Source organism: Sceloporus occidentalis, unplaced genomic scaffold (assembly GCF_023333645.1).
Source record: "Sceloporus occidentalis isolate IW3139 unplaced genomic scaffold, rSceOcc1.0.p SCAF_4, whole genome shotgun sequence".
Lineage (NCBI taxonomy): Eukaryota > Metazoa > Chordata > Lepidosauria > Squamata > Phrynosomatidae > Sceloporus > Sceloporus occidentalis.
This window is the reverse complement of record NW_028316984.1, coordinates 179,262,015-179,272,832: the sequence shown is the minus strand read 5'-3', so window position 1 is coordinate 179,272,832 and position 10,818 is coordinate 179,262,015. Positions and strand designations below refer to the sequence as shown.

At 42.5% G+C, this 10,818-nt stretch overlaps 1 protein-coding gene across 5 annotated transcripts in view; it reads right to left on the bottom strand.

Moving 5' to 3' along the window:
- Positions 1-1,837: 1,837 nt before the first annotated feature.
- Positions 1,838-10,818, bottom strand: part of LOC149315092 (protein TUNAR-like) — an 87,687-nt gene continuing 78,706 nt past the window's right edge. For 3 of the 5 annotated variants that reach the window (XM_089523603.1, XM_089523604.1, XM_089523602.1), the window contains one exon: positions 1,838-2,693. In XM_089523603.1, coding sequence (XP_089379729.1) covers positions 2,508-2,693 — 186 coding nt within the window. In that variant the 3' untranslated portion in view covers positions 1,838-2,507. Of the gene's footprint in view, positions 2,694-4,556; positions 4,641-5,419; positions 5,453-10,818 lie in introns of those variants that run through there. The other 2 variants (XM_089523606.1, XM_089523605.1) reach the window with 2 other exon arrangements.

Sequence of the window (10,818 nt, the reverse complement as noted above, 5' to 3'; positions counted from 1 at the left end):
GGCCACTCCACTGCTGGTGGCCACCATAGATGCTGTCTCTTCTTTGCCACCATGCATCTAGGGAGCACTGGACTAAGTGAACACACTGGTTGAGGCTGCAGCAATGTCTCATCCCAAGAACTGGGGAAGTAACAGGATGCGTGGGGAAAGAAAAAGTGAGATGGGTTGTGCTAGAGATGTAGTGAGCTTCCCCAATCTCCTCTTCCTTCTCCTTCTCCTTCCTCCCTCAGGGAGAAGTGGCTATGCAAGTGCCTCCTTGCCTTTCTCTTCCTCTCCATGATAGAAATGGTTTGGGAAGCAGAGAAGAAGAAGGAAGAAGAGAAGGGATCAGGACCTCCAAGTCTCATGCCATTCTTCAGCAATTTTTGCCCCCTCCCCCGGGGATCCACCCCATAGTTTGAGAACCATTGAACTATTGCAATTACTGGGTATAAAAAGCAACATCACTGTTGGTCCTATGGAATGAAAAAAAGTTTAATATATTTCTTTCCTGTGGACATTTCTCGCATTTATTTTTGACATGGGATTTTCAGCCAAATATGTTGACCCCCCCCCCCCCCCTACACACACACATACTGCAAATCCTGAACCCTGATGAATTGAGAGTGGGCATGCATTTTATTTTACAGTGGCCTGTTTTATGGACTGTCAAGAGGAGTCATCCAATTGAAGTTGTCCCATGGTGGCCCAGATCTGGCCTTTCTGTGCTGCAAAAAGGAGCTACAAAAAGTGGCTCCTTTTTGCGCCCTGGAAAGGGTGCTGTAGCCACTGGCACCACGGCTTTATGGAACCCTTATGGTGCTGTGTCATCTAGATGCAGTGCCAGAGGAATGCCATGACGCTGTGCGCTGTATGGTGCAGCACACACTATCACGCTGGGCTGGGGCGGAGCCAGGGTGTGCCTCATGTGGACTCCACCCTCAGGCCAGCCTTTCCCATCAGTGTGCATAGCCCACAAGTCTCTTAAGTGTTTACAGCCCTCAAAGAAATTCATTGGTCCTTTCCCCATAAACAAGACTTATCAATGCTGTGGCAGTTGAGTTACAGCTACCTAATTCGAGTTATCTAAGTAGAGCCACTGTGGTGTAGTGGTTTGGACCAGAAGTGGAGACCAGTGGACCAGAAGTGGAGATCATATTGGACCAGAAGTGGAGATCAGTGTTTGATTCTCTGCTCGGTCAATTAAACCTGCTGGATGACTGTGGTCATGTCACAGACTCTCCGCCTCAGAAAACCCTGTGATAGGTTTACCTTAGGGTCACCATAAGGCAGAAATGACTTGAAGGTACATGACCTGGATAAGTAGTCAAGAATAAGGAAGTGAGGAGAACATTTTGTAAAAGGGAGGGTTTGTCTAACATTCTTTCAGAACGTATGGAGTTAGTCAGGGTAAAACCCATTTTTGTCCCTTTTGATATCTCTCTCCTTCCCTCCCTCCCTGTGTGTTTCTATCCATCTATTATATCTCTCTGTGTGTCCATGAAATGAGTCAGCAAAGGTCACCCCACAGTGCTGTCATACCTTTATATGGAAGGTAATGTTTTCTATCTGACATTCGAACTTCAAGTCAGGCATGTAAGCACAATGCATGCTTACTCCAGAATGCAGTGCAGTGGCTGAAAATGAGATGGCTGTTTAATTGTTGAAGACCATAACATATGCTGTTCAGATGGGGAGGGAGGAGGAGGGGGGGAAAGCTGAAAGGAATGCGGGTTGGGGGGAAGGAAGAGGAAGGATGGAAGGAATGGGGACAAATCTAGGCTGAAGAAATAACAGAAGTGTCACCAGAGGTTTGGCTCATGCTAAAAATATAGCACATTTATTAAAAATATATATTTATAAACATCAGTATGAAGAGACACAGATGTCAAGCCGACGAGAGAGAAAAGAAATGTCATGTAACTTTACTTTGCTCAAGGTTTTATCTTTTGTTTGCTCAGGCAGCTGAGTGGAATCTTTGTTTCCCACCCTCCCACCTTGTGATTGCACCATATGTTCGTTTTAAAATCAAAAGCTTGCCAACTTCAATGTAAATAAAATCCAAAAGAGAAAACAATGCAGCCAAATGGAACATGAAAGACAGCCAAATGGACATGAAAGACAGCTACCTAGCTATCTGGGGAACATATCTTAGCATGGAAATGCTATGCATTTCTCACTGTTTATAAGAATGTCCAGTCTTTGGCTGTATCGAAATGATAGGTCCGTAGTGGTTGCTTATCCTCCCGCACAAAATTGATACTTACATATTTGCAGTCATTTACCTAGAACAAATACAAAGAAGAAAGGCAGAGCAGGGAGAGAAAGATAGCAAGGAGTTTTGTTTGTAACTGTGTGAAAAAAAGTCAAGTTCAATTAATTGTGCTTCAGCTTCCACTGCCCACAGGCAATGCTTTTGTGACGTCTTAATATACTACAGAGTCAATTCTCATTGAGTCGTGTGTCAACAACTGACAACATTTGCCATCACCTCTTGTCAGCTGTCTTTACCAGTTTCTTTCTGTGGTTCACAATGTCGTGTAGATATACACAAAAATGATCACAACGAGGTTCAGAATTGTCCCAATAATCCCTAGCATCGCCAGGATGGATTCCTCTTTGCTCTCCTTTTCTTGGTTTCCTTTTTCTTCTTCAATTCCATTAGTGATTACCATCTTGGTAGCCAATTGCTTTATCCTCCTCCTCAGGCTAACCTACAAGTGAGAAAGAGACAGAAAGAGTTAGATGAAAACGTTTGATCAGTTTTTCTGATCTGGCTATGGTAATTCACTCCTTAAGCTCAAACTAGATATTATTGGAAATGTGTACTTTAAAAAAAGTGGTATGTGTCTCAGCAATTGGACTTGCACATTTGCCTTTTCAGCCTTTCAACAACCAATCACAAAACAAAGCATTAGAATGTATTAAATACAAGACATAAAGGTGAGGGAAATCATGTGCTATGACAAATAGACATATTTTGCCACTGGGAAGACCCTCTCTGCAAAATATGCAATACATTTATCATCACAGATCCCCCCACAGTTCTGGTAGCTGCCTTGGGCCCCACTCTGGGAGAAAGGCAGCATATACAGTAAATGAAATATTTAAATAAACTGTAAAGTAGGAAATACTCTTGATAATATTTAGCCCAAGCATTCTTTAAGTCACATATTAGGACCATTACTATAGTTGCCACAATAGAGAAACCCAAAGACTTAACATTTCAAAACTACTACTAATAATAATGCACAAATGAACAATTACTGTAATTTTCTCCTCACTGTGGCAGAAAGTGAATATTTTTCTTCAGAACTGTCTCTGTATTCAAATATCCCAGTGTTTTGTGGAAAATATTCTGTGGAGAAAAAAATGCATGTACACACACACATATACACACATAATCTGTGCAGAAATCCAGAACAGGAATCATGCTTACTGCGCAGAAATCCATTTTCTGTGCAGAGGATATTTTTGTGTATGACTGCAAAATACATCATGTATTTCTCCACAAAATAATTCCTCCACAACATATTTGAAAACTCCAAGCAGTCTTGGATGACACTGATTATCTTGATCCATTTCAAACTGGCTTCAGGTCAGGATATGAAGTGGAGACTGCCATAGTCGCTTTGGTTGATGATCTCCGTCTGTGCATCGACAGGGGAAGTGTGGCCCTGTTGGTGCTCTTGGACCTCTCAGCGGCCTTCAATACCATAGACCATGGTATTCTTCTGGAGCGCCTGAGGGAATTAGGAATTGGAGGCACTGCTCTGCTGCGGTTCCAGTCCTATCTCTCAGGCAAGTTCCAGATGGTGTCGCTTGGCGACAGTTGTTCGGCCAAGAGGGAGCTCAAATTGGGTGTCCCTGAGGGCACAATACTGTGGCCAATGCTATTCAACATTTACATGAAGCTGCTGGGTGAGATCATCCAGAGACATGGGGTGGGGTGTTATCAGTACGCTGATGACACCCAAATTTGGTTCTCCATGTCTCGGACTGCTTCAGTAACCAAGGATGGCATCTCCCCTCTGAATGACTGCCTGAAGTCAGTAATGGATTGGATGAGGGAAAATAGATTTAAATTAAATCCAAATAAAATGGAGGTACTCGCTAAAGGCAATCTCAATCTGGGTATGGTGATAAGCTCTCCAGTTCTGGATGGGGTCACACTTCCCCTAAAGGACTGTGTTCGTAGTTTGGGGGTGCTCCTGGACTTGTCGCTTTGGCTATCATCTCAGGTGGATGGGACAGCCAGGAGCATCCATTATCAGCATCGGCTGATTTGCCAGCTACGACCCTTCCTGGAAAGGGAGAACCTAGAAACGGTTGTACATTCACTTGTAATCTCTCGTCTCGATTTCTGCAGTGCACTCTATATGGGACAAACCTTATGCCATGTTCGGAAGCTGCAATTGGTCCAAAATATGGCAGCCAGATTGGTGATAGGGAGTTCCAAATTTGATTCTATTACACCTATCTTAAAATCCCTACACTGGCTGCCCATTAGCTTCCGGGCACAGTATAAGGTGTTGGTTATTACCTATAAAGCCCTACATGGCTTGGGCCCAGCTTACCTGAGGGAACGCCTCCTCCCATACAATCCTCCCTGCACTCTCAGGTCCTCTGGGAAGAACCTACTTCAGTTCGAGAGAACTAGACTGAAGACGACTTCACAGAGGACGTTCTCTGTTGCTGCTCCAAAAATCTGGAATGACCTGCCGGATGAGATCCGCCATATAACATCATTGGAGGCCTTTAAGAAGGCAATAAAAATGGATCTCTTCTGGCAAACTGATCTCCACAGAATTTTCACTCTCTATTTGTTTAGCTGTACCCACCGGACTTTGATCTCGATCTATTTTATTAACCATTTTATTGGGAATTGTTTTTAATGGTATTTTAGGGTGGGAGGGTGATAGTGGAACTAGGATCTAATATGTCCTTTTATGCTTTTATCTATTGATACGCATGTTTGATTTTATTGTTCTTGTTTGCTGTTACCTGCCTCGATCCAATACAGGGAGAGGCAGGATACAAATAAATATTATTATTTATTATTATTATCTTAACAAAAGTCTTGCTGATCTATTATTTTATTATTTTTCCTCATAGGAAGCCAGGAAATGCACTTTTTTGACTTGGAAATAAATACAGTAGCCCCTCCCTTTTCATGGACTTGGGGTCTGCATTCTTGAATATGCAAAGAGGGGTGACCTCCATTATCACCAATGGGGTGCGCCCCCATGGCGTGCACCCCATGTGTGCTCGCAGGGGCGTGCCCCATTCAAGCCTATGGGGCTTGAATACTTATGAGTCTCTGTTTTCATGGGGGGGGGGGCTGAAATGGATCCCCTGCAAAAACAGAGGATCGACTGTAATTGCAAATATTCTTTCCATTACTAGGGACAAGTTGAGTGTCACTGAAGCTGTGTAGTACTGGTCTTCTGTACAAAGCAAGTCCCTCAACAGATACAATTTTCTGGCGTATCTCTGATGCACAGTGGGTCTTTAATATGGGGTGTGGGGGCTTTAGGACAGTTTTATTGCCATCATAGTCTGGTTCATCCTCATTTCTCACATCTGCAATCTACAAGCCACAAAATGACCTCATTTCAATTCTTCTGCCACACACAAGAGGGACACAATGCATTTTCCAAGAGTAAGAACACCCAAGACAAAGTTACAAGGAATGCTCACACTCCTATAAGACTGCATAGTGCAGTAGTTCTGCATGTAGATGTTCTCTAGACTTAGCCATATGCAACTCACCTGGACTTACAGTATAGCTTCTGAGCTCCCACAACCCATGGCCATACCATGCCTTGTGGGCACCGGGCAGGAGCAGAGAAGTGTCTGGCTATGTACCCGCAACCAGACAGAAATTAATTACATCAGGGATGAGATGTGCTATGGTCTTTCATAGGTCTCATCAATATGGTAATAATTTAATATCCAACTACAGACACATAGCCAAAAGCCTTTCTAATCCTGCTCACTTTCCACAAGGGATGGAATAGCTATGTGTTTGTGAGGGGAGCTTCAAGGGTTGCATAGGAAGTTCTGGGGGTTTGGCTTTAGGAGCCCTGGTTGTGCAGTGGTTAAATTATTTATTTATTTATTTATTTATTTATTTATTTATTTATTTGTATCCCACTCTTTTCCTAGGACTGGGACTAAGAGCGGCTTCACAGCAGTAAAAACAGTACAATTAAAACATCTTTAAAACCTTACATTAAAAAGGAATTAAATTATTACGGTATTAAAACAGTTATTAAAAGAATAAAACATATTTTAAAAAGATAAAACTATATATAGAGAAAAAATTTGTATCATTTTTAAAAAATGGTCCAACATCCCAGCCTGTCCTTATAACAATTCCTTAAACGCCCGTGTGAACAGGTAGGTCTTCACCTGCCAGCGGAAGGCCATCAGGGAGGTAACCATTCTGATCTCCCTGGGCAGGGAGTTCCAGAGTCTAGGGGCAGCCACCGAGAAGGCCCTCTCTCGCGTCCCCACCAACCATGTTTGTTGGGACGGAGAGAAGGACTTCTCCAGAAGATCTCAGAGTCCGGGCCGGTTCATACCAGGAGAAATGGTCTGTCAAATAGTGTGGACCTGAGCCATATAGGGCTTTATAGGTAATAACCAGCACCTTGAATTGTGCCTGGAAACAAACTGGCAGCCGATGAAGCTGTTTCAACAGGGGCGTTGTATGGTCTCTGTAATCTGCCCCTGTTAACAGCCTGGCAGCAGCTCTTTGAACAAGCTGAATTTTCCAAACACTTTTCAAAGGCAGCCCCATGTAGAGCCCATTACAGTAGTCCAAATGGGATGTAACCAAGGTATGTACCACCGTGACCAGATCTGGATTCTCAAGGAATGAGCACAGCTGGCACACAAATTTTAAATGTGAGAAAGCACTCCTGGTCACAGCAGAGACCTGGGTCTCCAGGTTCAAAGCTGAGTCCAAGAGTACCCCCAAACTGAGAACCTGTGTCTTCAGGGGGAATGTGACCCCATCTAACACAGGCTGAATCCCTATTCCCTGATCTGCCTTCTGACTGACCAGGAGCATGTACTGCCAGTAAATGCCAGTACTAAAGCCACAAGTCTGATCCTAGAGGGCTCCAAGGTTAACTCAGCCTTCCATCCTTGTTGGGGGCAATTAGTAACCAGCTTGTTGGGGGCAATTAGCTTACAGACTGCAAACCACTTAGAGAGTGCTGAGTTCACTGATATGTGGTATAGAAATGTACATGCTATTGCTATTTTGGTGCTGTAGAAGGAGGAACAGAATACCAATGCCCACATTGTTCCCCCCACAAAGGACACACTCAGGCATAAGGCAAACATATGCATGCATAAGCCACAAATAGGATGCCAGCCATAAATTGTAAAAACAATATGCAGCTTTCAACAAAGACAAATACAAAAGAAGCAAGTAAAATGTGGCAAGTGAAAAAGTTAGATGCAGTGGACAATATGGGTAAAAAATTGAAAGTTTTGGACTGGGACTTGGGGGATCCAGGTTCAAGTCCTTACCACACCATGAAACTTACTGGGTGACCTTGGTCCAGTCACTTAGCTCTTGCTTTCTGACCTACCTCATAGATTTGTTATGAAGATGGGAAGGAGAGGAGTGGGGAGAAGGAAGATCATACATACACCAGCTTGAGCTCATTGGAGGAAAAAATGGAATCACCATCATGCAGCATGCAAAATGCATCATCATCATTAGTATCAGTCCAGTGCTGAAACCATTACACCATCCTGGCTCTCCAACCTAACAGTAGAAATAATTTAATTCCTGTAAGAGCTGTTCAACAGTGGAATAGATTGCCTTAGAGGATGGTAGACTCTGCTTGTTAGAATGTTTTTAAATGGAAGTTGTATGGCCATCTCTTGGGAGTGCTGCAGTCATGCATTCCTATATAGCAGGGGGTTATACTAGATGTCCCTTGCAGACCCTTCCAACTCTATGATTCTATGAAGTTAGACAACATCTATGTATCTGCAAGCTGGCTGGTCACAAAAGAAATAGAACATGCTTTAAAGAATTGATAAATAACACAGTGATGAAAACAGGAATCTTCCATTCTTTTAACTCATATGGCCCAAGTCTATGAATTCCCCAGAATCTTTTGTTCCCTGTTTTGTAATTTGATCCCTGCTGGTGTCTCTCTTCTTTATGAGATAAGGGAGACGCTATGCTCCAACCGTGTAGAAACTCATGCTCCTCTTTGTACCTTTTTTTTTCCTGGGGTCCCTTCGGTTTGTTAATCAAAGCAAGTTTCTGTTATGTATCTCTCACCCGCAGAGGGATGAAACCATCCACTGAAAATTAAAGCTCTCTTATCTGTTAATGTGTCATCACAATTAATAGCCTGGGGAATGGAAAACACGCTTAAATTTCAGAACAATTTGCCTGGCTGATTGTGTGCGATTGTGAGTTTAAGCATACTGAATGGGTAGCTGATAGTCAAGCTAGAATGAACAGAGGCGGGCCAGATCCTGATTTTGGCTCCTTACCATTATGTTTCTTTCAGATCAAGGGGAAGTTATCCTTGGTTTACACCAGCTGCAGATGTGGCCTTTAAGAAACTATTACAAGAAAGAATTGCCTTGTTTTGCTAAGCATCAGATAGTGTTTGCCAGTACAACATAGAGTCTAATCCAACACAGTGTCAAGCAAGCTTCCAGGTTGTGCTAATTAATTATTTCTGGCATCCCAAAGCTGGGAGAGTTGTGGGCATTCAGTTCTCCATGGGATAAGCTCTCCTTGCATATCTCTCTTGAGTGTCTTAATAAATTATTACTTGTAATCTTGAATCACATCATTCCCCTACAATTTTCTCAAGTGCAAGCCAAGGTGTTGGTACTTTCAAAGCCTAAATGAAAAACATTGGAGGATCTCTTCCCTTTGAAAAACTACTTTTGGAACAATAATTCCCAAACTACTGGCTGGCAGATTCTGGGACTTGCAATCCAGGGAAAAAAAATTATTTCAAGCTCTGTCTCTGGCATTGTTTGCTTGGGTATCCACTCTACCAATCTCTTTGGTTCTGTGGGACCAGCTTAAAAATTAATGCTGCAAACACAATTACAAAAGTTTAATCACTTTGCAGACTGTTATGAACTTACCCCCTACCCCAGCATATTTTACAATGAATCCAGATTTTATTATGCACCTTGAAGCCATGGCAACCCTAAAGTGAACCTATGATGCAGTTTTCTGGGATTGAGAGCGTGTGACTTGCCCAAGGCCACCCAGTGAGTTTCTTAGGTCTTGCTTGTAGAAATCTTGTTGCTCAGTGGTTATTTTGGACTGTTGTTGTGTGCCTTCAAATCATTTCTGACTTACAGCGACCCTAAGGTGAACTTATCATGAGGTTTTCTTGGCAAGGTTTGCCCAGAAGAGCTTTGCCATTATAGTAATATAACAACAACAACAACAACAATAATAAATATTTATTTATATCCTGCCTCTTCCATTTGGGGATCGAGGCAGGTAACAACAGAGTTTATGATACACAATATAAAAACAATAAAACCCACAAAACCCTGACCCAACCCTCCCAAACTATAAAATTAACATAAAACATGATTAAAATATATAACAGTACAACACTACAAGATTATTCTACAATCCGTGAATGATGAGGAGATATAGTAGGAAGGACAGATGAAATCAGTTCTGGACGGTTATCACTCAGGGAAGGCCTGCCAGAAGAGAAAGGTTTTTGTCGCTTTTTAAAAAGCCTCCAATGAGGATAATTGGCAAATCTCTTCCGGCAGGTCATTCCAAGCTTTAGGAATCATAGCAGAAAAAGACTCTGAGGTTGAGAGGGTGTGACTTGCCCAGAGTCACCCAGTGAATAAAAATACTTGGACTCCCAGATCCCTTTCACATGTAGTCTTGTTCAGCGAGATGTTCCCCATCCTATATCTGTGCATTGCATGTTTCCGCCCTAAGTGCAGTACCTTACATTTTTCTGTGTTGAATTTCATTTTGTTAGCTTTGGCCCAGCTTTCTAATCTATTAAGGTCATTTTGAATTTTGATCCTGTCCTCTGGCATATTAGCTACTCCTCCTAGTTTGGTATCATCTGCAAATTTGATAAGTATGCCCCCAATTCTTTCATCCAAGTCATTGATAAAGATGTTAAATAGCACTGGGCCCAGGACAGAGCCCTGTGGGACCCCAAAGGTCACTTCTCTCCAGGATGAAAAGGAGCCATTGTTGAGCACCCTTTGGCATCAGCCAGTCAACCAATTACAAATCCATTAACAGTTAATTAGAAAGTTGGGTGTCATTTGCATGCTGGTGACACCGCATCCCAAAACTCTAGACGACTTCTCCCTATGGTTTCATGTAGATGATTCTTAATTCTTAACCCTGTGAACAGTTTCTCCTCCTCTTTCAATTCAATTCAAACTAGTATATAGTAATATATATTCTTGGATGCATTTATGGTTCATTCTCTAGCTGAAATCTTGTTTTTATTAGTCCTAACTAGAGTAGATCCATTGAAGCAGTGGGGCTTACTTATATGTTGATTCATCATTCAGTGATTGATTGAATGAGACTGACCAACAGAATGCCAACTTCTGTTTCCTGATTAGGGTTGCTTGCTTTTAAACTAGCCACCATAGCATCAATTTTAAGATCAGACATTAACAAATGATGTTTTTCCCCCACAGCCTAATACTTTGCTCCAGCAAGGGATTCCCCCCTCCCCCTGCCTGCATGTCAAACTGAAGTTGAAAGCACAAGAGCAAAACACATCCTTTTCTATTCAGGTAGCAGCCCTAATCAAACCGGGCAGTGAGCCTCCT